This window comes from Heterodontus francisci, chromosome 25 (assembly GCF_036365525.1).
Source record: "Heterodontus francisci isolate sHetFra1 chromosome 25, sHetFra1.hap1, whole genome shotgun sequence".
NCBI classification, from domain to species: Eukaryota; Metazoa; Chordata; class Chondrichthyes; order Heterodontiformes; family Heterodontidae; genus Heterodontus; species Heterodontus francisci.
The window spans coordinates 27,762,297-27,788,453 of NC_090395.1; the positions used below are offsets into that span (position 1 = coordinate 27,762,297).

Here is a 26,157-nt window from a genome sequence, read left to right on the forward strand (position 1 = left end):
ATGTTGGCTCTCTGTAGAGCAATCCAGTCAGACCCATTCCCCTGCTTTATCCCCATAGACCTGCAAGTTTATTTCCCTCAAGTGCTCATCCAATTTCCTTTTGAAATCAATGATCGTCTCTGCTTCCACTACCCTCACAGGCAGTGAGTGCTTGGTCATTATCATTCACTGCATCAAAAAGTTCTTCCTCACATCCATCCTGCACCTCTTGCCTAAAACCTTAAATCTGTGACCCCTAATCCTTGTACCATCAGCGAATGGGAACAGCTTTTCTTCGTCTACCTTATCCAAACCTGTCATAATCATGTGCACCTCTATCAAATCTCCCCTCAATCTCCTTTGTTGCAAGGAGAACAACCCCAGCTTCTCCAACCTAACCTTGTAGCTAAAATCCCTCATCCCTGGAACCATTCTGGTAAATCTCGTCTGCATCCTTGCACAGACCCTCATATCCTTCCTAAAGTGTGGTGACCAGATTGAATGCACTACTCTAATTGTGGCCTAACCAGATCTTTATAAAGGTTCAGCAAAACTTCCCTGCTTTTGTACTCAATACCTCTATTTATGAAGTCCAAGATCCCATAGGCTTTACTAAGTGGGCTGATAAGTGACAAGTAACATTTCCGCCACACAAGTACCAGGCAAAGACCATCTCAAACAAGAGAGAATCTAACCATCTCCCCTTGACGTTAAAACACATTCCCATCGCTGAATCCCGCACTATCAACATCCTAGGGGTTACGAGAGCAGGTCAGAGGCTGGCAATTCTGCTGCGAGTAACTCACATCCTGACTCCTCACTGTCTGTCCACCATCTACAAGGCACAAGTCAGGAGTATGATGGAATACTCTCCACTTGCGTTAGATGGGTGCAGCTCCAACAGCACTCAAGAAGTTTGACACCATCCAGGACAAAGCAGCACACTTGGTTGGCACCCAATCCACCATATTCAACATTCACTCCCTTCACCACCACGGTGGAAGCAGTGTGTACCATCTACAAGATGCACTGCAGCAACTGACTAAGGCTCCTTTGACAGCACCTTCCAAACCCGCAACCTCTCCCACCTAGAAGGACAAGGGCAGTAGGTGCATGGGAACACCACCACCTACAAGTTTCTCTCCAAGCCCCACACCATCCTGACTTGGAACTATATCGCTGTTCCTTCACTGTCGCTGGGTCAAAATCCTGGAATTCCCTTCCTAACAACGCTGTTGGTGTACCTTACCCCAAGGACTACAGCAGTTCAAGAAGGTAGCTCACCACCACCTTCTCAAGGGCAGTTAGGGATGGGCAATAAATGCCAGCCTAGCCAGCAACACCCACATCCTATGAATGAATAAAAAACAAAATTATTCTCTCAGAATGCCCTACCATGTTCAAAGATCTATGCACATAAACCCACATGTCCCTCTGTCCCAGCACACTCTTTAGAACTGTGCCATTTAGTCTATATTGCCTCTGTCTATCCATTCTGCCAAAATGTATCACCTCCAACTTCTCTGTAATAAATTCCATCTACCACTTCTCTGCCCATTCTGCTAGCTTATGTATGTCCTGTTGCAGTTGATTGGTATCATCCTCACGGTTTGCCACACCTCCAAGTTTGTTATCATTGGCAAATTTTGAGATTTTATTCTGTATTCCAATAACATATATTTATATATCGGAAAAGCAGTGATCCCAGTACTGACCCTTGGGGAACACCACTATCTACCATGCTCCTGTCTGAAATACAGCCATTTACCATCACTTGCTGTTTTATGTCCTTATGCCAATTTTTGTTTATCCAGCTGACACTGATCCTCCTATTCCGTGAGCCTCAATTTTGTTAAGCAGCCTTTCATGTGGTACTTTATCAAATGCTTTCTTGAAGTCAATATAGACAACGTCCATTGCATTCCCTTCATCAACTTTCTCTGTTGCTTCATCAAAAAATTCATCAAACACAATTTACAAATCCATGCTGGCTATCCTTAATTAACTCAAACCTCTCCTAGTGCCTGTTGATTTTTTTTCCCCTGATTATTGTTTCTAAAACCTTACCTACCACTGATGTTAAACTGACCGGCCTGTTTAATTCCGATAGGCTCCAGGCACACCTCATAATTGATCGGTTGCTTGAAACTGACAAATGACAGTGGAAAAATAAATGATTTTCCTTGTCGAACAGGCAAGCTGACACATGGGTTGAAAAACTGGTTGTTGGCATGTATGGATTGAACCAAAGAATCACTGCTTGCTGCCTCATCAGTTGGGGAATCGTGCTGAGCATGAGGAGACTCTTTAACAAGGGAGAGTACAGAGTCATAGAGAGTCATTGAATCATACAGTCATTTACGGCACAGAAGGAGGCCATTGGGTCCATTGCGTCCATGCTGGCTCTCCACGGAGCTAGGCTGTCAGTCCCACTCCCTGGCTCGATCTCTGTAGCCCTGCAAGTCTATTTCTCTCAAGTGGCCACCCAGTTTCCTCTTTAGGAATAAAATAAAATGAAATAAGATACCGGAGGGTGATCTTGTCTAAATAGTTTTAAACCTTCTCCCTTAGAATCTTGTTGATTGTATGGCCTGAATCTTACTGTGGGCGTTGGGACCCCGACGTTGGGGTGAAAAACAAGTCCCGAGCTCACACTTGCTATTCACAGGACCTGCTTAGCAATTTAATCACAGGCAGCCTCCAAATTGTCTGCCTATGGGCCTGCCATCCAATTAAGAATAATGGGCAGGCTCCTGATGCTGCTGGGCCCAATTCGGGGCTGGCAGCTCTGAAGCCTCAGTAGCACCATCAGGAGAGATGGGCGCTGCTGAGTCTGGATTCAGACCTTGGGTGCCTCCAGGAACGTTTAAAAAAAAAGAAAGACTTGTTACCGAGGGTTGGAGGGGAAATCCCTCCAATGGGATCATTGGGGCCATGGGGGCTGCCTTTCCTGCCCGCAGACCCCTCTTTAGGCCATCAAGCCTCCAGCTCCGATGGACCCTTAGGCACGGAGGCTGCTTCCATTAAGCTGGTGGCCTCCAGGCACAGTAGGGGCAGCCCGCTGTCAGAAAAATTTCAGCAGCCCTGTAAAATAGCCCTTAATTGGGCCTTTAATAAGGTTGAGAAAATGTCCCGGCTGCAGACTGCATCGTCCCACAACTGCTCCCCGCTATTTTACCGGTCCCCCCGCCACCTGGGGGCCTGTAAAATTCTGGCCTATGTTTTTGAAGCAGCCCACAGTAAAATTAGAATTAGAATTAGAACATTACAGCGCAGTACAGGCCCTTCGGCCCTTGATGTTGCGCCGACCTGTGAAACCATCTGACCTACACTATTCCATTTTCATCCATATGTCTATCCAATGACCACTTAAATGCCCTTAAAGTTGGAGAGTCTACTACTGTTGCAGGCAGGGCGTTCCACGCCCCTACTACTCTCTGAGTAAAGAAACTACCTCTGGCATCTGTCCTATATCTATCACCCCTCAACTTAAAGCTATGTCCCCTCGTGTTTGCCATCACCATCCGAGGAAAAAGACTCTCACTATCCACCCTATCTAACCCTCTGATTATCTTATATGTCTCTATTAAGTCACGTCTCCTCCTCCTTCTCTCCAACGAAAACAACCTCAAGTCCCTCAGCCTTTCCTCGTAAGACCTTCCCTCCATACCAGGCAACATCCTAGTAAATCTCCTCTGCACCCTTTCCAAAGCTTCCACATCCTTCCTATAATGCAGTGACCAGAACTGCACGCAATACTCCAGGTGCGGTCTCACCAGAGTTTTGTACAGCTGCAGCATGACCTCATGGCTCCGAAACTCGATCCCCCTACTAATAAAAGCTAACACACCATATGCCTTCTTAACAGCCCTATTAACCTGGGTAGCAACTTTCAGGGATTTATGTACCTGGACACCAAGATCTCTCTGTTCATATACACTACCAAGAATCTTCCCATTCGCCCAGTACTCTGCATTCCTGTTACTCCTTCCAAAGTGAATCACCTCACACTTTTCCGCATTAAACTCTCAGCCCAGCTCTGCAGCCTATCTATGTCCCTCTGTACCCTACAACATCCTTCGGCACTATCCACAACTCCACCGATCTACGTGTCATCCGCAAATTTACTAACCCACCCTTCTACACCCTCTTCCAGGTCATTTATAAAAATGACAAACAGCAGTGGCCCCAAAACAGATCCTTGCGGTACACCACTAGTAACTAAACTCCAGGATGAACATTTGCCATCAACCACCACCCTCTGTCTTCTTTCAGCTAGCCAATGGAATGGATCACACATGTGTGAATTAACATATGAACAATGGCAGACAGGAAAAGACTCTCTGGTCTGCCCAGCCTGTCCCACACATCAGCGAATCCTTGTGAATCACAATATATGCATTTCCCTCATCCTACCTGAAACGATGTGAGAGAGATGAAAAAAACAGATTAAAAACCCGGCCAAGTTGGGAGTAAAAAATCTGGAAAATTCCTCTCAGACTCCTATAAGCAATCAAAACTAGTCCAGGATATCAGCCCTGATAATGCTATGCAGCAAGTCTCCATATTGGTGTGCGTAGTTCTAAATGTGTTCCATTCCCTGGAATTTGTCTCAATCCTAGGCCGGCAAATATAAGCAGGCTCAGATCCAGTACAGGAAGATCGTGGCATGGCTGGAGCAGGAATATTGCCTGACACAGGAGGACAGTCGGAGAGCCAAGGCCCTCATACTGGCAGCGCATCTCAACGTGGCCATGTGCTACCTGAAGCTGAATGAGTACCTGAAGGCCGTGGAGAGTTGTGACAGGGTGAGGAGTATGCAGTGCAAGGTGGACCCTCTGTCGTGGAGTGGGTGACTCAAATACTGGCTCAGTGAGGCGAGTTCCTGTACAGCACAGGAAAAGGCCATTTGACCCAACCAGTCTATGGCGATGTTCATGCTCCACATGAGCCTCCTCCCATTCTATTTACTGCAGTTGGAATCATTTTCAAAGGTCTCAGTTGGAGAATGTGTGTATAGACCCAGGGCTAAATGTTTTGAAGCTGCCCATTTGGGGTCATCTTCAGAAGACCACTCTAACTTGCAGTAAATCTCACCCATTGCCTGTATATATTACACGGTCCCAGGGAGTGCATCTTCTGATAATCAATGGCACAGGTCGAGTTCAAATACCAGGGACATGGGTTAAATAATTATTCACAAGATAGTAACCAAATCATGGAATATGTCCCCAGGAAAGGATGGTGAACCTGACAATATTGATTAAAAAGGAACAATTGAAGGCATTTCTGAAGAGCAAAAGGATTGTGGCATATTATGGATTGGTGGGATAAGTTATATTGAAAATGGGTGTTTATTTTTTGGATAAGTTTTGTTGACTGGACTGTAAAGGACTCTGGAAGAGGCTGGGTTGAGAAGCGACTTTAATTATCCCAATATAAACTGGGAAAGCAATAGTGTACAGAGCCGAGAGGGAGAAGAGTCTCTGAAATGTATTCAGGAGAATTTTCTTGATCAGTATGTTTCTGACCCAACAAGGGAGGAGGCATTGCTGGCTCTGGTTCTGGGGAATGAGTTGGGCCAAGTGATCAAGTGTCGATAGTGGAGCATTTAGAGAACAGTGATCATAGTATTGTAAGGTTTAAATTAGCTATGGAAAAAGACTAGGAGCAATCCAGAGTAAAAAAAATTAATTGGAGGAAAGCCAATTTCAGTGAGTTGAGAACAGATCTGTCCCAGGTAAATTGGAGTGAATGATTGGCAGGCAAAACTGTAAAGGATCAATGGGCTGCCTTTAAAAAGGAGATGGTTTGGGTACAGTTGAGTTACATTCAAAGGTAGGGCAATCAAAGCCAGAGCTCCCTGAATGATGCAAGAGATAGAGAGTAAGATGAAGCAGAAAAAGGTACATATGACAGAGGTTGGGTTAATAATACAAGTGAGAACCAGGCTGAATATAGAATGTTCAGAGTGGCAGCGAAAAAGGAAATAAGAGAGGTAAAGAAAGAGTATGAGAAGAGACTGGCATAAAAGAGAATCCAAAAGCATATAAACCATAAAAGGGTAGTAAGAGGAGGGGTGGAGCTGATTAGGGACCTAAAAGAGAATCTATACATGAAGGCAGAGGGCATGGCTGGGATATTAAATGAGTACTTTGCATCTGTCTTTACCAAGGAAGAAGATACAGCCAAAGTCATAGTGAAGGAAGAGGGAACTGAGATACTGAATGAGCTAAAAATTGAAAATGAGATATTAGAAACCCTGAAATAAAAGCAAAATACTGCGGATGCTGGAAATCTGAAATAAAAACAAGAAATGCTGGAACCACTCAGCAGATCTGACAGCATCTGTGGAAAGAGAAGCAGAGTTAACGTTTCGGGTCAGTGACCCTTCTTCAGAACCGAAGAAGGGTCACTGACCCAAAACGTTAACTCTGCTTCTCTTTCCACAGATGCTGCCAGACCTGCTGAGTGGTTCCAACATTTCTTGTTTTTATATTATATTAGAAACCCTGGTTGTACTTAAAGTTGCTAAGTCACCAGAGCTGCTGAGGGAAGTAAGAGTGGAAATTGCAGAAGTACTGGTCATAATCTTCCAATCTGCTTTAGTATTGGGGTGGTGCCAGAGGAATGGAGAATTGCAAATGTTACATCCTTGTTCAAAAAGGGGTGCAAGGATAAACCCAACAACTATAGGCCAGGCAGTTTTACTGCGGTGGTGGGAAAGCTTTTAGAGACAATAATCCGGGACAAAATTAATAGTCACTACTTGGGCAAGAGTGGATTAGTTTAAGAAAGCAGGTATGGATTTATTAAAGGCAGATCGTGTTTAACTAACTTGAGGTTTTTGATGAGGTAACAGAGATGGTAAAGAGGTTGATGTGGTGTATATGGACTTCCAAAAGGTGTTTAATAAAGTGCCACATAACAGGCTTGTCATCAAAGTTGAGGCCCTTGGAATAAAAGGAACAGTGGTGGCATGGATACGAAGTTTGATGAGTGACAGGAAACAGAGAGTATTGGTAAACGGTTGTTTTTTTGGACTGGAGAAAGGTGTATAGTGGTGTTCCCTAAGGGTCAGTAACTAGGACCACTGCTTTTCTTGATTCTTATTAATGGCCTAGACTTGGGTCTACAGAGCACAGTTTCAAAATTTGAAGATAACACAAAACTTTGAAGTATTGTGAACTGTGAGGAAGATACTGATATACTTCAAGAGGACATAGACAGGCTGGTAGAATAGGCAGATTAAATTTAATTCAGAGAAATGTGAAGTGCTACATTTTGTTAGGAAGAACGAGGAGCGGCAATATAAAATAAAGGATACAATTCTAAAGCAGAGTGCAGGAGCAGAGGAACCTGGGTGTAAGTGTGTATAATACGTTGAAGGTGGCAGGGCATGTTGAGAAAGTGGTTTAAATAGCAAATAGGATCCTGGGCTTTATAAATTGAGGAATAGAGTACAAAAGCAAGCTGATGATGAACCTTTATAAAACCCTGGTTCGGTCTCAATTGGAGTACTGTATCCTATTCTGGACACCGCACTCTAGGAAGAATGTGTAGGCTTTGGAGAGGATGCAGAAATGATTTACAAGAATGGTTCCAAGGATGAGGATACATGGATAGATTGGAGGAGCTGGGACTGTACTCCTTAGAGAACAGAAGGTTGGGAGGAGATTTGATAGAGGTGTTCAAAATCATGAGGGGTCTGGGCAGAGTAGATAGGGAGAAACTGTTCCCATTGACAGAAAAGTTGAGAACCAGAAGGCACCAATTTAAGGTGCTGGGCAAAAGAACCAAAGGCAACATGAGGAAAAACCTTTTTACGCAGCAAGTGGTCAGGATCTGGAATGCACTGCCTGAGAGTGTGGTGGAGGCAGATTCAATCGTAGCTTTCAAAAGGGAATTAGATAATTACCTTAAGATAAAGTATTTGCGGGGTTAAGGGGAAAGGGCAGTGGAATAGGACTAGCTCAATTGCTCTTGCAGAGAGCTGACATGGATTTGGTGGGCTGAATGGCCTCCTTCTGTACTGTAACCATTCTATGATTCTATACCATGCCCACTCTCTCAAGTGACATCTGGTACACCTTCTCATGCACTCAGCGCATGTGATTCAGAGAGTGACTGCCCTCACCACCTCCAAGCCTGCCCACATGGGGAGGCAGTGGTGTAGTGGTAATGTCACTGGATTGGTAGCCCAGAGGCCCAGGCTAATGCTCTGGAGACGTGGGTTCGAATCCCACCACGGCAGATGGTGAAATTTGAATTCAATTAATAAATCTGGATTTAAAAAGCTAGTCTAGTGTGACCATGAAGCCATTGTCGATTGTTGTAAAAACCCATCTGGTTCGCTAATGTCCTTCAGGGAAGGAAATCTGCTGTCCTTACCTGATCTGGCCTACATGTGACTCCAGATCCACAGCAATGTGGTTGACTCTTAAAAAATGCCCTCTGAAATGGCCACGCAGTTCAAGGGCAATTAGGGATGAGCAATAAATGCTGGCCTAGCCAGCGACGCCTACATCCCATCAATGAATTAAAAAAAAAAATTCTCTCTGGCGCAGATGAACAAAATAACCTGCCCTGAGAGGCTCTTGGCCCAGTTGGTCATTTCCAATTCAGTCCATGGGGTTTCTTGCCAACCTGTTTGCCTGCCCACACCAAGTACTTACAGTGAGCCATCCCCTGAGTGCCCCAAATCTGTCCCAGTTTGTATCCTTTTCTGTCTTCTACCCTGAGTGCATTCCGACCTGACTTATTGATCCTCTCACTCACACCTAGTGCTCCCTGACTGACTTACTGTTTGTCAGCTTTGGCTCAGTGGTAGCACTGTCCTCTCCAAGTCAGAAAGTTGTGGGTTCAAGCCCCAATCCAGAGACTTGAGCATGTAATCCAGGCTGACACTCCAGTGCTGTACTGGGGAAATGCTGCACTGTCAGAGGTGCCATCCTTCAGGTGAGATGTTAAACCAAGGCCCTGTCTGCCCTCTTAGGTGGATGTAAATGATCCTGTGGCACTATTTTAATGCAACTGAGTGGCTTGATAGACCATTTCAGAGTCAACCACATTTCTATGGGTCTGGAGTCACATGTAGGCCAGACCAGGTAAGGACAGCAGATTTCCTTCCCTGAAAAGCATTAGTGAACCAGATGGGTTTTTACAACAATCAATAATGGTTTCATGTTTGCCATTAGACTAGCTTTTTAATTCCAGATTTATTAATTGAATTCAAATTAATTCACCATCTGCCATGGTGGGATTCGATTCCATGTACCCAGACCCTTCGCCTAGGCATCTGGATTACTAATCCAGTGACATTACCACTATGCCACTGCCTCCCCCAAGCTATTTGCAGTTGAGCAGGGGAGAATAAGGGAGTGAGAAATGAAAGACAAAGAAGGAAATTAGAAAAAAAGGAGAGTGAAAGACAAGCAGGAGGAAAAGAGAAACAAGTGCAGTAGAAAGAGAAAGCACCATTTTTGCAGACAGACCAGCAGTAGTCTTAGCTAGAAGGCATAAGCAGCTGAGAAACTTTTGAAAAGTTCAGCTATTGAGAGAAAATGTAGACTTAAAAATATTTTTTTTTAAATGTTATGGAACTGTCTGTGATAGAATTATTTGATGATAATATCAATCCTTAGAGAGCATTTGATAAGGTTCCTCACATGGGACATGTGACTGAAATAAAAGTTCATGGGATTGAAGGATAAAGTCCTAAGTTGGACAAATCGTAAAGAATAATAGTGGTTAGATATAAACTACCCTGCGACTGGTGGGGCTCTGTAGAGATTGATGTGGTTTCAATTATTTCTAAGTGTGCTAGAAAAATGTTCATCTCATGTGACAAACGAGGAGGTTCAGAACACTTGCCAACTATATGCATAAATAGATGGAATTTAATACTGAGAGATGCATATCTGTGCAGGAATGAATGAGAAACTGTTCCATGGGCAAGCTGGGTATCCCACTCTGCTTCAACCTTGTGATTAAATAGGAGAACTGGTGACTAAACTGTGCTGTGCTTCTGGTTCTGATTAGAATTTAAGAGTGGTAATCTGTGGCTGTATCTATTTTAACAAGGTTCACAGCAGATGACTGAAACACTTTTGAGAACATATAGGCTGCTTCTCCTGGTTCTTCCCTTTCAGTTGATTATGGGCCAGAAATTTATCAGCCCTTTGATGACGGACTGGGAGGCAGGAAGGCTGGCAAAATGGTGTGGGAAGGTGTTGGGGTGGGGGGGAGGGGCGGGCGTGCCCACCATCTTCCCGCTGCCATTCCATTTTTCCAGCAGTGGGGAAGCTGGCAGATCGGCCACCTGCTGGGAGCCCAACTGAACCAATTAAGTGGCCAAATAAGGGCCACTTCCCGCCTCTGCGGGCATTTTGCCCATGTGGGTGGGAGTTCCCGCCACCATGTGGGGAGACCGTCCAGTGAAATCCGGCATCCTCTCAGTGGGCACCGGCGGGGATGTGGAGGTCCCTCCTCTTTGGACACTCCATTGCCCACGGAGGGGCCCCCAGGTGGCAATGGCACTGCCTATGCCTTGCAACCATGCACCCCCACACTAATTGCCAGAGCCTGCCTACTTGGCCCCAGCATCCCCCCCAACCCCACTTACCTCTCTTTGAGGGTGCCTGGCCATTGAGGCGCCCTCTCCTTGCAGGTGCAGCCCCAGCAATGACCACCGTTAGCAGCAGCGCAGCTGAGGCTGCTGAGCTGCCTGCCCTCTGTTTGCTCCAGCAGCTCTTGGCGGCGGGCCGCTGTCTTTAATTGGGATGGCAGCCACTTAATTGGCCACCGTCGGTCCCACCACCAGCTGAAATGGAGTCACCTCCCACTTTTGGCTCTGGCAGTGTGACTTCAGCAGCCTGCACAAAATCCAGCCCATGATTTCTGCGATACTGTGATTACAAGGGGCTTTGACACTGTTACAGCTCATCTCTGTGCCCATGTGTCTATGCACAGTTCAATCTGGCGTAATCCAGGTAGCTTCTGAGAGACCTGGAAAAAGACCAATAAGGTTTCAGGACACAAGTTAATCAGAACAGTTACTTCAAGCAACTCCAGCACCCTTCATTGATTATAGTTTGCACTAAACATTATTATGGGTCTGACCTCTGAACTCTACTCTTACCATTATAAAAGGTCTCATATGGGTCTGACATCTGAACTTCCAGTCATTTCCTTTCTGGCTGCCTTTAGCCTGTCATCTGAAGCCCTTGATCAATGCAAGACAGCTCATAGCACAAAATGTGCACCAAGATTGAAAAGAATAGCATCACAAAATAGTGGTTAGGCTTTAAAAGCCTGAAGACAGCAGGAACAAGGGAAGGTGAGCAGTTCCACAGTTTAAAAGTTCTGGGAAAGATGGTTTTAGAGTAGGGGACTTTGTCACCTGGGGTGTTAAGCTGGGGGAGCCAACTGCCCGCCCTTTATGGAACTCACACAATCTTCAATCATTGATTTTAAATAGTGAAGTTCAGTAGGTCTATATAACAGGCGATCGATCCACAACTTTTACCCAGGGCTGAAAATTCAGCAATAACCCTATAGTGGAAGCTGGCTGCAGGGTTCCTATTCGTTGGTGGCATCAGTGTGCAATAGTCTCCCTGCTAAACTGAACCATGTGAAGGCATCTGACCTTTGGTCATTGCCAAGTCAGTGTCTTGCACCCACCCTCGGTGCCATTATGGAAGATACAGGACATTGCAGCTCTGATCTTGCCATGACATAGAAAAAGACTTGCATCATGACTTCAGGACATTCCAAAGTGCTTGACAGCCAATGAAGAACTTTTAAACTGTAATCACCATTTGTAATGCAGGAAATGCAGCAGCTGATATTTGTACTATCTTGTCAGTGTGCGATTAGTATTGAATAAAGAGAATAGACTCTGGGTCAAAGTAACAGGAGTTTATTTACAGGGGTCTTATTAGGGAATCTCCAAAAACACTGAGCAGCACGAGGTACAGACTCATAACATACAAACATTCAAATTAGGAACAGGAGTAGGCCACTCGGCCCTTCGAGCCTGCTCTGCCATTCAATAAGTTCATGGCTGAACTGATTACTCCACATTTCCACCTACCCCCGATAACCTTTCACCCCCTTGCTTATCAAAAATGTATCTACCTCTGCCTTAAAAATATTCAAAGACTCAGCTTCCACCACCTTTTGAGGAGGAGAATTCCAAAGACTCACGAACCTGTGAGAGAAAAAATTTCTCCTCATCTCTGTCTTAAATGGGCGACCCCTTATTTTTAAACGGTGACTCCTAGTTCTAGATTCTCCCACAAGGGGAAACATCCTTTCCACATCCACCCTGTCAAGACCCCTCAAGATCTTATATGTTTCAATCATGTCGCCTCTTACTCTTCTAAATTCCAGCGGGTACGACCATAGCCTGTTCAATCTTTCCTCGTAAGACAACCCGCCCATTCCAGGTATCAGTCTAGTAAACCTTCTCTGTACTGCCTCCAATGCATCTACATCCTTCCTTAAATAAGGAGATCAGTACTATACACAGTACTCCAGATCTTCTTTCTTTTTCTTCTTTGGCCTCCTTATCTCGAGAGACAATGGATACGCGCCTGGAGGTGGTCAGTGGTTTGTGAAGCAGCGCCTGGAGTGGCTATAAAGGCCAATTCTAGAGTGACAGGCTCTTCCACAGGTGCTGCAGAGAAATTTGTTTGTTGGGGCTGTTGCACAGTTGGCTCTCCCCTTGCGCCTCTGTCTTTTTTCCTGCCAACTACTAAGACTCTTCGACTCGCCACATTTTAGCCCCGTCTTTATGGCTGCCCGCCAGCTCTGGCAAACGCTGGCAACTGACTCCCACGATTTGTGATCAATGTCACAGGATTTCATGTCGCGTTTGCAGACGTCTTTAAAGCGGAGACATGGACGGCCGGTGGGTCTGATACCAGTGGTGAGCACGCTGTACAATGTGTCTTTGGGGATCCTGCCATCTTCCATGCAGCTCACATGGCCAAACCATCTCAAGCGCCGCTGACTCAGTAGTGTGTACAAGCTGGGGATGTTGGCCACCTTGAGGACTTCTGTGTTGGAGATACAGTCCTGCCACCTGATGCCAAGTATTCTCCGGAGGCAGCGAAGATGGAATGAATTGAGACATCGCTCTTGGCTGATATACGTTGTCTAGGCCTCGCTGCCATAGAGCAAGGTACTGAGGACACAGGCCTGATACACTCGGACTTTTGTGTACTCCAGATGTGGTCTCACTAATGCCTTGTATAGCTGAAGCATAACCTCCCTACTTTTGTATTCAATTCTCCTCGTGATAAACAATAACATTCTATTATCTTTCCTAATTACGTGCTGTACCTGCAAACTAACCTTTTGCGATTCATGCCAGATCCCTCTGCATCTCAGAGCTCTGCAATCTCTCACCATTTAGATAATATGCTTCTTTGTTATTCTTCCTGCCAAAATGGACAATTCAGACTTTCCCACATTATACTCCATTTGCCACGTCTTTGCCCACTCACTTAATCTATCTATATCCCTTTATAGCCCACTTATATCCTCTTCACAAGTTTCTTTCCTACCTATCTTTGTGTCATCAGCAAATTTAGCAACCGTACCTTCGGTCCCTTCATCTAAGTCATTTATATAAATTGTAAAAAGTTGAGGCCCCAACACAGATCCCTGTGACATTCCACTTGTTACATCTTGCCAACCAGAAAGTGACCCATTTATGCCTACTCTCTGTTTCCTGTTAGCTAGCCAATCTTCTATCCATGCCAATATGTTACCCCCTACACCATGAGCTTTTATCTTCTACAATGACCTTTGATGTGGCACCTTATCAAATGCCTTCTGGAAATCTAAGTACGGTACCCCTTTATCCACAGCACATGCAACTCCCTCAAAGATCTCCAATAAATTGGTTAAACATGATTTCCCTTTCACAAAACCATGTTGACTCTGCCAGATTATCTTGAAATGTTCTAAATGCCCTGCTATAATGTCTTTAATAATAGCTTCAACATTTTCCCTGAGACAGATGTTAAGCTAACTGGCCTGTAGTTTCCTGCTTTCTGTCTCCCTCCCTTTTTGAATAAAGGAGTTACATTTGCTATTTTACAATCTAACGGAACCTTTGCTGAATCTAGGGAATTTTGGAAAATAAAAACTAACGCATCAACTATTGCTCTAGCCACTTCTTTTAAGACCCTAGGATGATCCATCAGGACTCGGGGACCTGTCAGCCTGCAGCTCCAACAATTTGTTCAGTACCACTTCCCTGATGATTGTAATTTTCTTGAGTTCGTCCCTCCCTTCCATTTGCTGACTTACAGCTAATACTGGGATGTTACTTGTATCCTCAATAGTGAAGACCGATGCAAAATATCTGTTCAATTCATCTGCCATCTCCTTATTATCCATTATTAATTCCCCAGATTCACTTTCTATAGGACCAATGCTCACTTTGTTAACTCTTTTCTTTTTTAAATATCTATAGAAGCTCTTACTATCTGTCTTTATATTTCTAGCTCGCTTTCTCTCGTCCTCTAATTTTACCTTCCTTATCAATCTTTTAGTCATTCTTTGCTGTTTTTTTCCTGTGATGATGCTTAAGGCCTACATAATCTACCCAGCAACAGCTTATGTACATTATACCAGATCTCCCCACAAGTTTCTGACTTCATTCATCAGGTCTGTAACGCTGTGGGGTTCTCACGACTCTGCGATAGCGTGTTCTTCTTTCACTTGTTTGGGGTATTGAGTCTTTCAGTTCTTCTTCCTCACTTTCCTGTGTGTGAGTGGAACTATCAGATGACTCATGTTCTCTGTCTTTACTGTCATCCGGGTTATCTGTTGTTAGTTGTGTCATTGGTTCATCAGCTCTCTCTGGTAGCTGATTCTCTTGATTTTCCATCAATTCTTTATTCGGAAATGCCAGTATCAAAGATCTTCTATTTTTCCTTATCCATCCTTGGTCTGTCTGGACAATGTATGACCAAGGATATAGAGATTTCTCCATCACTTCCCCATATCGACTCTGGTCTTTAATCCAAACCAAATCTCCAGGTCATAGGTCTGTTTGGTTCTTTGATCTGTAACGTCTAACATGATTCTTCATTTCAGATGATCTTTCTTGCTCTTCTTTCTCCCTCACCCTTTCCTGGTCCTCAGCACTGACACGTGGCTGAAGGGTACTTGGGAGTGTGGATAGTTGTGTCCTCAACCTCCTACCCATTAGCAACTCACATGGAGCCAGCCCATTCTGGACTGGTGTAGAAGCGTAATTTAACAGTGCCAGCTGAATATCCTCGTTCTTTTTCAGTAGCATTTTCACAGCTCCTACACCTCTCTCTGCTTATCCATTGCCCTGGGGGTACATTGGTGAACTCCTAACATGGGCAAATCCATACATTTCTGCGAACTGCTGGAAGGCCTGATTCGCGAATTTAGATTTAGATTTTTTAGATTTAGAGATACAGCACTGAAACAGGCCCTTCGGCCCACCGAGTCTGTGCCGACCATCAACCACCCATTTATACTAATCCTACACTAATCCCATATTCCTACCACATCCTCACCTGTCCCTATATTCCCCTACCACCTACCTATACTAATGACAATTTATAATGGCCAATTCACCTATCAACCTGCAAGTCTTTTGGCTGTGGGAGGCAACCGGAGCACCCAGAGGAAACCCACGCAGACACAGGGAGAACTTGCAAACTCCACACAGGCAGTACCCAGAATTGAACCCGGGTCACTGAAGCTGTGAGGCTGCGGTGCTAACCATTGCTCCACTGTGCCGCCCATGTGGACCATTATCAGGATCACCAGGTCTGGAATGCCTTGTATGGCAAAAACCTCTTTTAGTGACTTTATTATGGCTTCAAAACTCTGGTCATGTATTGTTTTGACTTCAACGCATCTAGACTAATAAACAATGACAATGAGGAAAATCCCTTTATATTCAAACAGGTCTATTCCTAGGCATTCCCATGGCCTGGATGGAAAAGAAGACGACATCAGTCATTCTCTGGAGACCTGTCTGATAGTAGCACACGTAATTCAATTCGAGATTATGTCTTCAATCTCCTTGGAAACCCCCAGCCACCATACTGAGTTCCTAGATCTTACACAACACTTGATGATTCCTAACTGCCCTTGGTGTAGTTTCTCTAGGATGTCGAATCTTAAAGCCCTAGGAATAACTAGTCTTTCATCATAGACTAGTAAGTCATTGACAATAGTAAAATGGCTTTGTTGCTCATAATATTTTCTCAGGATTGGGTTACTCGGCATATATTCTGACCGACCTTTATTTATTTATTTAGAGACACAGCACTGAAACAGGCCCTTCGGCCCACCGAGTCTGTGCCGACCAACAACCACCCATTTACACTAATCCTACATTAACCTCATATTCTCTCGTACATCCCCACCATTCTCCTACCTACACTAGGGGCAATTTATAATGGCCAAGTTACCTATCAACCTGCAAGTCTTTGGCTGTGGGAGGAAACCGGAGCACCCGGCGAAAACCCACGCAGACACAGGGAGAACTTGCAAACTCCGCACAGGCAGTACCCAGGATCGAACCTGGGTCACTGGAGCTGTGAGGCTGCGGTGCTAACCACTGCGCCACTGTGTCGCCCCAGTCTTGGCAAAATTGTTTTAATTTTTCACAGACTTCATCCTCTTTCCGTTGGTTTCTAATTTGGCATAACCTTTGAGAAGTTGCCGGCAAATCTTTGGTTGTAGCTAAAGCAAAGACTTACACTTCCTCCAAGAATGAGACATCTCCTAGTTCAGGTAGATCACTTGATGCTCTCAATAATGTGTTAGTTGTCACCTGATGCTTCCCTGGGACATATTCAGTTGTTGCGTCATATCTCATAAGTCATAGTCAAAATCTCTGTACCCTTGGGGGTAATTTTGCTAACTCCTTGGAATTAAGCAACATTACTAGTGGCTTGTGGTCACTTTCAATCTTGACCTTGAGGTCCAGTACGTAGTCCAAAAATCTTTTGCATGCCCATGTTGCTGCTAATGCTTCTTTTTCAATCACTGTGTAGCTTTGTTCTGTGTCTGACAGCAAACGAGAGGCAAAGTAAATAGGCCTGCATGTCCATCTTTTTGAACCTGGAACAGGAGAGCACCTAATCCTGTTGACAATGCGTCTGTTGCAATAATGGTCACTAGTTCCAGATCATAATGTGCCAAACCCTCTGGTGAAGTCGACATTTCTTTGATCTTCTCAAAAGAATCTTTCTGACCATCTCCCCAGCACCAGGCATTGTTGCTCTTTAGCAATTGTCGTTGAGCCTCATTAACAGTTGCTAGATTTGATAGGAATTTCCCTACCTGGTTAACCATACCCATGAATCACTGTAGATCTGTTATATTCTTGGCTCTGGGAAATCCTTTATTGCCTTTGTCTTCTGTGGATCGATCATGATTCCAGATCCATCAATTATGTGGCCAAGGAACCTCACTATCAACTTGAGAATACACACTGGTCACTTAATGTGAGCCTTGTCTCTTGTAATCTGTGTAATACTGCTCTTACCCTTGCATCGAGCTCTTGGTTTGCTCCATGAATCAGAACATCATCCATATGGCAGATAATTCCCTCCAAGCCTTCTAGGATTGTTGACATCGTCCACTGGAATACCTCTGGTGCCACGCAATACCGAATGGCAATCTGTTGAAGCAGAATCTGCTGAAGGGTGTGATAAAAGTGGTTAACAATTTAGACTCCTCATCTAATGGTAACTGCCAGAACCCATTATTTGTGTCAAACTTTGTGAATATGGAGATTTTTCCCAATTTGGCAAGGCTGTCATCGATTGACGCCATCAGGTGAATCTCTCTCTCTCTATAGCTTTATTGAGTTGGGTAAGGTCCACACAAATCCTAATAGACCCATTTGGTTTCCTTACTGGGACCATTCCAGAGCACCACCTAGTGGGTTTAGCTACTGTGGAAATAACTCCTTGCTTTAGCATGGCATCAATTTCCTTCTTCAGCTTGTCTAGGAGTGTGTGTGGGACCTCTTTTGAGAATAAACAAAGTGGTTCTGCCTCTTTATTGAAGGTAATATGGTACTCCTTTTTTCATTTCCCTAAGCCCTCTAATAGTTTGGGGAATTCTGCTCTAAAATTGTTGAACTGTCTCTCCTATTCCTTGATCTCTTCCACCCTGTATAACATCTTTAAGGTTAGGCATGCTTTTTTACTAAGCAGCGAACAGGCTTGGTTCCTAATAATATGTATGGTTTCTGGGATTGTGTTGTTTCTGTGTGTTAAGATTGTCTGTATTTCTCCCACAGCCTTCAACTGAATCCCTCCTGGCCCATATAATGTTTTGTTGGTTTCCCTAAGCCTTTCTTTCCTTGGCTGTTTGATCAGACAGGATAGAAACAACTGCTCCTGCATTTAATTTGAAAGTGGTTTTATTTTCTCTCATTCGAATTTCTGCTTCCCAGCAATCTTCATTTTCTCCCTGCACTTCTCCTAGCCAAGGAGTATTAATTGTTTGACCCTCCTTTATTTCCTTTATGATTTTACCCGTCCGCAGCATTTAATTTCTGCTGCGACCGACCTGCTGAAAGTGCCCCTTTCTCTTGCACCAGAAACATTCAGCTTCCCGGAATGGGCAATATAAATCATATATTTTATGTTTTCTTGTTTTTGGACGGCAGCTTTTGGTGATGATTCGACTTGTCCCAGTTACATCTCCTCTAGACACATCTTTTGTTTCTTTACCTGTCCCATTACCAACTTCTTTTGCTTCGCACCATCATCCCTTTTGTCATTAAATCTTTTCTGCCTTCCACCCTATCAAAGACCTTCCCTTTTGTTCTTCCTCCCATCTCCGGCCGCTCCCGGCCACAACTCCTGCGATTTAGTGTTGCCTCTAGGTGACTTTCCGCCTCTTGGGCTTTCTGGCATCATTACTCTCTGCTTTCTGAACGGACCCAACTGATCCCAGAATTTTCAAGGTTGGACTCCCCGATCCCCCCTGAACTAGTAGTTGATTATACTTCTGCATTTCTGCCTACCTGCTCAGTAAAATGGCATTTTTCAAAGTCAAATCTTCTTTTAATTGAAGCTGGTCTGATAGCGCTTTGTCCATAGCCCTGACTACTATTCTGTCCCGAATCAGTTCCTCTTGCAGACTCCCATTGTTGCAATCCTCCGCTACTTTATACAGATCATTAATAAATGAATCGATATTTTCACCGACTTTCTGGGTGCACCTGGTGAACTTAGCTGTTTCCACAATTAAATTTTTCCTGATATGAAAGCATCTTTCTGGTGCTTCAATCACCTCGCCATATGGGGTTTCTTTTTCGTCGATTCCCCATGGTACTCAGAATGTTGCCCGCACTGTCTCCCATGGCGTAAAGCAAAACACTGACCTGTTCTTTGTCCGATCGTGCTGTTAACCCTGACGCGGAATGGTACCTGTCGAATCTTCGAATCCATCACGGCCACGTTTCAGCCTTGTTGGGCCCCGCCGCTCACTCGAAGCTTTCTGGTAATGGTATCGATTTTTCTATGTTTCTTCAAAGTCTTCGATCGCTTCTGTATTCATCTGCTGGAAAAGTCGTTTTTGCTGCTGCCAGTGGGCTAGAATGAGGAGACCAGACTCTGAGTCAAAGTAGCAGGAGTTTATTTATAATGGTTTTCTTACTAGGGAATCTACATGAACACCAAGTAGCACGAGGTACAGACATCACATCCTGTGATGATACTTAAGGTTTATATACATAATCTACCCAGCAACAGCTTATGTACATTATCCTACAATATTTACACAGCAAGCTCCCATAAACAGCAATATGATAGCAACCAGATAATCTGTTTTTTTAGTGATTTCAGTTGTGGGATAAATATTAGCCAGGACACCAGTGAGAACTCTCTGCTCTTCTTCGAAATATTGCCATGGGATCTTTCATGTCCACCTGAAAGGGGCAGGCATGAACTCGGCTTCATCCAAAAGACAGCACCTCCAACAGTGCAGCATTGCCTTAATACTGCACTGGAGTGTCAACCTAGATTATGTGCTCAGATCTCTGGAGTGGGACTTGAACCCAGACAGAACCTTCTGACTCAGAGGCAAGATTGCAGTACTTTTCTCCTTATACTACAACTGACCAATCAGGAGACTTTAAAAGCAGCACTGAATTCTCTAACTTGCAGTTAGGTGGTCTGTCGTTGCTTGATCTGGAGTGAGAGCTCATATTCTCAGCACCATTTTTCAGATTCTGTCTTCTATAAGGGATTTCCTAAGCCTGTGTGAATACTTTATTTATAGTTTGCTTACCACTGATCTCAGTAATATCAATCAAATACAAACAAGGAAGATAATGATAGAGAAAATAGTTAGAGGCTAAAAGTGAGAGGGAAATTGCCTTTCAGGCAGTTAGCTTCTTCAGCAGTGACTCAAATCTGTGACTTGCACCACCTCAGAGGACAAGTACTGCAGGTGCATGAGAACACCATCACCTCCAAGTTTATAAAGCCCTGTCTGGTTAGACCACATCTGGACACTGTGTACAGTTCTGGGCACCGCACCATAGAAAGAATATATTTGTTTTGGAAGGAGTGCAGTCCAGATTCACTGGATGGGGCTCCAAGGGTTAGATTATGAGGAGAGATTACATAAACTAGCCTTGTATTCCCTGTAATATAAAAGGTTAAGGGGTGATTTGATTGAGATTTTTAAAATTTTGTTAGGGTGGAGAGAGAGAAACTTTTTCTGCTGCGGCGGCAATCTAGGACAAAGGGAGATAATCTTAAAATCAGAGTTAGGCCGTTTAGGCAATAAGATAGGAAAAACTTCTTCACAAAAAGGGTGGTAGAAGTGTAGAATTCCCTCTCACAAAAAGAATTAGATGCTAGCTCATTTAATAATCTAAAATCTGAGATCAAAAGATTTTTACTAGACAAGGGTATGAAACGATACCGAGCCAAGGAGAATGGATGGAGTTAACAAACAGATAGGCCACAATCTCACTGAATGACAGAATAGGCTCGAGGGCTGAATGGCCTACTCCTGTTCTACGTTCCTATGTGATTTACACACCATCCTGAATTGGATATTCGTCTGTGTTCCTCTGTCCTCATTGAGCCAAAATCCTGGAACTCCCTACCTAATAGCATTGTGATAGCACCTTCAACACACAGACTGCATGATTCAAGAAAAAGGCCCATCACCACCTTCTCAAAGGCAACTGGGGATGGGCAATCATGCTGGCATTGCCAATGATGCCCACATCCTCAAGAATTAATCGTTAAAATTGAGTTTTGTCTTGTACTCAGTCCCTGCCCGGGAGTGTTGGAGAGATGCTGGAAGAGCCTCCCCAGATATGGGAACAATATTTAAGTGTTGCACGGACTTGGGTGGAATAGAGTCTGACGAAACCTTAAGGGAAATAATTTGTTTCGTCTTGTATTTTAGACCACTTTTTTAACATTTTCATTTTTCATGTCTTCGTGAGATGCAATTAGTTTTGGAATTAATTTCTCCCTGCAAGACACAGGCAGCGTGTTAGAAAAATCCATTTTAGATTGCAAAGAAAATTTCAGAATTCAGGCCTTTTATTCCCCAACTCCCCTTTTTTCCACTACTCTCAATGAGACTAGTGACCAGATACTCTGTTTCACTGGTGTTTATTGGGGTTGGAATGCTGGCTAGCAAACTGGGAGTACTCCCTTCTCTTCAAATCGTGCCATGAACCTTTTACATCTATCTGAGCGAACAAATGGGGCCTCAATAAATGTTGTTAAAATACCGGTAATTTACATTAAGGGTGTAAAACTCAATCTTTCATTTCTATTTACATGCAGGCATTAGAGATTGACCGAGCCAATGAGAAAGCACTGTACAGACGTGGCGAGGCAAGGCTTTGTGTTAATGAGTTTGATCTGGCAAAGGCAGACTTCCAGAAGGTGCTTCAGGTCAACCCTGAAAACAAGGCCGCAAGGATTCAAATTGTCCTGTGCCAAAACAGGATGAAGGAGCACCACGCGAGGAACAAAAAGATTTATGCCAATATGTTCAAAAAGTTTGCAGACCGAGACTCAAAGGTGCGTCGAAAGGGGTTAGGAGGAATGGCTAAAGAAAAAGAAGGACATGCATTTAGTCAGTACCTTTTGTGACCGTAGGACATCCCAAAGTGCTTTATAGCCAATTAATGACCTTTGAAGGGTAGTCACTGTTACAATGTAATGTTTATGCTACTTGCTGTTCTTTAGAAACTGTGTTTTCACGAGCATTGTCCAATGCAGTAATTACTCTGTTCTTTCACGTGCTAGCCATGCACTTTCGCCATTGGCTCAGAAAGTTTTGGGAGTTGACCCAACACCAGAGGCTTGAACATATAATCTAACCTAATCCTTCAATGGAGTACTGAGGGAATGCTGCACTGTCAGAGGAGAACTTAAACTGAGGCCCCATTTGTTCACTCAGGTAGATGTAAAAGATTCGTGGCACTATTTGAAGGAGAGAAGGGAGTACTCCCAGTTTGCTAGCCAGCATTCCAACCCCAATAAACAGAGTATCTGGTCATTTGTTTTATTGAGATCAGCGGAAAAAGGGAAGTTGGGGATTAAGAGGCCTGAATTCTGACATTTTGCTATCTAAATGGCTTCTTCTAACACACTGCCCTTGTCTTGCAGGGAGAAACTAGTAAATCTTCGAGGCAGAAAGAAAGGAATATTTTTAAAGAGGTGGAAGAGGATCCACCTGAAGAGAAAAAAGCCAGGGAAGCAGAATGAAGGGGAAATGCGTGCTTCTAAAGGATGAAACAACTGGTATCCAATTAGGCTACAAATTGCACTTCAGCAACTCAATGCAACTCAATGCAGGACAGTTCCCTATTTTAAGAGGGAAAGGAGATACTTCCTGCCCAAAAAAAGGAACAAAGGGATTATTATAGCTGGAGATCTCTACAAGTTCAGTGTTTGGCAAGTCAATGAGAGCTGTAATTCACAGACTCCCCCAAGGAGCCAAGTAAAGCTTCATAACCTTGAGTGAAAATGTTTTTACTAATACTAATCATTCCAGAATCTAACAGAAATAAAGGTTACAATCCTCCTACTCTGGCTATTGATTTTAGTCCTTGAATGAAGAGATCAAGCAGCCCTGAGATTAGGCTCTGTAGTAATGGCGTAGCTTTCTGCATTGACTCTACAAAGCATTCATTCCCAGATGTGGGTTTTTCCAGAGCAAGGCACCATCCTTTTAATCATGAGGATAGTGTTTTCATTTACAGCAGTTGCTCCATTAATAGAAAGTGGGGCTTCTCAAAGTCAATTACTCAAAACTGACTAAATTATTTCTTCTCCCCACCCCCCCAAACCCCATCTCTGAACTAACTGAAGAGTTAAAAGGATCAGTGGGAATCCAGAAAATATTTTGACCAATAGAATCATAGAGAGATACAGCACTGAAACAGGCTCTTCGGCCCACCGAGTCTGTTCTGACCATCAACCACCCATTTATACTAACCCTGCACGAATCCCATTTCCCTCTCACATCCCCACAATTCTTCTACCACCTATCTACACTAGGAGCAATTTACAATGGCCAATTTACCTGTCAACCTGCAAGTCTTTGGCATGTGGGAGGAAACCCACACAGTCACAGGGAGAACTTGCAAACTCCACACAGGCAGTACCCAGAACCAAGCCCAGCTCGCTGGAGCTATGAGGCTGCGGTGCTAACCACTGAGCCACTGTGCCAATCTTGACACAATCTTAGAATGTCTAGGTAACATGTGCTTATGCACTCTGTGTTTCTGTAATAAAAAGCATGTGTCATATTAAAAATAGGAGGAAGCATGAATGCAAAAGACTTCCATTAAATGCATCCCCTGTCACATTTCCTTGTGTACTCACTGGCTGTCACCATTTTGATTGTAGAGTCGACTTTGTGCCTTGGGGTATATGGAATAGTCTGATGTGTTAGTTTTTAGTGGCAATGTCCTGGTAGCTAGCCAATTAAAATGTGACCATACCAATTCAATCAGAGCTAACTTGACAGTTTGTTTAGTTAGCAAGCATTCCATCAATTACTCTGAGTGAGTCACTATGGTTTACATGAATTAGTACAAACGCCACTTCTTATTCTGCTCCATCAAGCAAACCTAACTGAGGAACAACAACAACTTGCATTTATATGGCGCCTTTAATGCAGTCAAATGCCCCAAGGTGCTTCACAAGACAGTAATCAGGCAAAAGTTTACACCAAACCACATAAGGAGGTATGAGGACAGGTGATGAAAAACTTGGTCATAGAGGTAGGTTTTAAGTAAAGGTTAAAGGAGTAAAGAGAGCTAGAGAGGTGCAGAGGTTTAGGGAGGGAATTGCAAAATTTAGGGCCTTGATTTGCTGAAGTCATAGCCATCGATAGTGGGGTGAAGGAAATGGGGCATGCACGAGGCCCAGGTTGGAGGAAGGCTGAGTTCTTGGAGGATTATAGTTGCTGCAGGAGGTGAGAGAGTTAGGGATGGGCAAGGCCATGGAGGGATTTGAACACAGGTGCAAAATTTAAAATCGAGGCATTGCTGGAAGCCAGTTAGCCTATGTCTCATGTTCACTTCATCTACAGGCAGCTGAAGTTACTTATAGTGATGGTACTCTTGAGAGTCATTTCACTTCATGCAGTCGAAACATCACAAGGAAGTGGTGGGGGAAGAGACCCTTACCCCTTGTCACTGTCTCCAGCGAAATTATAAACAGTGTTCCAACATATTTGAATTTATAGTCTCACTAACACATAGTAACCCAAGCAAAGCTTCCCTGCAGAATTCCAAATTCAAATTGTTCCTGGCACGCTAATTGTAGACTTCCATTGCTTGCAAATGCACCTGGAACTGAGAACATTTTTGTTATTAGAGACAGTAATCTGAATGGTGTCTTGCTGAGGGTAGGATTTTATTAATCTCAAGACTCAAATCCATATTTACACATGGACTTTTTTTTATTCATTCTTGGGATGTGGGCATTGCTGGCCAGGCCACAGTGGCAGTGGGTGGTAAATTGTTTTTTTTTAGCCCCTTTGAAGCATCTGGGTTCTCCTTTTGCACTTTGTCCTTAGTGGGTTCTGAATCTGATTTGTTGGGTTCAGTTAGCTTTGGATTTGGAACCTGATCCTTTGATTCTTCTGTGGACATATCCACACTGACCCCACATAGATTTTTCCTGTGGCTTTCACAAGTGTTGGGTACCTTAGGGTATTTTAGCTTCCCTTTTCCCTTTACTCCGGGGTTGATTTCCACCCACCCCCCTCCCCCCAATCTGCCTCATGTCCTCTGGGACACTACTGCTTGCAGGTGGCTGTCCAGCTTCGGCTGCACTCCACTGTGGCACTTCAGCTAGGTGAGGCATCTCCCTCACTTTTGGCTTGCCTGTTTAGGAACTTTCCTTGTCCCTATTTAAAACTTTAAAGAAGGTTTCTGCTAACCATACCTCTGATGCACCCCCTTCAACCTCGACTGCTTTTATCTCAGCTCTTTTACTTTTCTCTGGCCCTGTCTCAGCTCTTTAAATTCTACAGGCTCCATCTTGGTCTCTTTTAATTTTACTGGATTTCCTTTAGCCTCTTTAATCTTTACTGGCCCTATCAGCCCCCCCCCCCCATGGGATTTTTGGGATTGTCTCAACCCTCTGCAGCTGCGCAGAATTTTGCTTGTTCCCCTCAGTTTTCCTCATCTCTGCGGACTGCTCTGGACCGCCTGGAAACAATACCGTGCTTCCTTCCAAGTCATTACCCAGCAATAGGTCCAACCCCCCTGCATTGGTAAGCTCGGATTGATCGTGACCGTCACAATGCCAGTGACCAACTTACTCTGTGGGTAATCTCTAACTAAGAGAACCTTCAAGTATTTGTCCATAAGCCCTTTTACCAATACAGTGGTATCTGTTCTGCTTTTGGGTGGCATCTCTGTAACCTTTCTCACTGCTTCCTCTCTTCTTCTCTGCAAATTGTATTTCCTCTTCAACCAAAATTCTCTTTCTGCTCTTTCCTTTTGAAGCTGAAATTCTCTCTCCTCCTTTTCTTTTTAACTGCGTTTTATCACTTTTTATTTGCATCTCTTCCCTTTGCACCTGAATTCTAGCTAGAATTATCTTTTCAGACTCTGATTCCATGCTTTCCTCTTCAGGCTCAGGGTAAGTT

At 44.0% G+C, this 26,157-nt stretch overlaps 1 protein-coding gene across 2 annotated transcripts in view; it reads left to right on the forward strand.

Moving 5' to 3' along the window:
• Positions 1–23,061, forward strand: part of LOC137383798 (peptidyl-prolyl cis-trans isomerase FKBP5-like) — a 287,442-nt gene extending 264,381 nt beyond the window's left edge. The window contains exons 8-10 of one of the 2 annotated variants that reach the window (XM_068057011.1): positions 4,602–4,787; positions 21,825–22,064; positions 22,656–23,061. In XM_068057011.1, coding sequence (XP_067913112.1) covers positions 4,602–4,787; positions 21,825–22,064; positions 22,656–22,754 — 525 coding nt within the window. In that variant the 3' untranslated portion in view covers positions 22,755–23,061. The remainder of the gene's footprint in view (positions 1–4,601; positions 4,788–21,824; positions 22,065–22,655) is intronic. The other variant, XM_068057012.1, reaches the window with a different exon arrangement.
• The last annotated feature ends 3,096 nt before the right edge of the window (positions 23,062–26,157 follow it).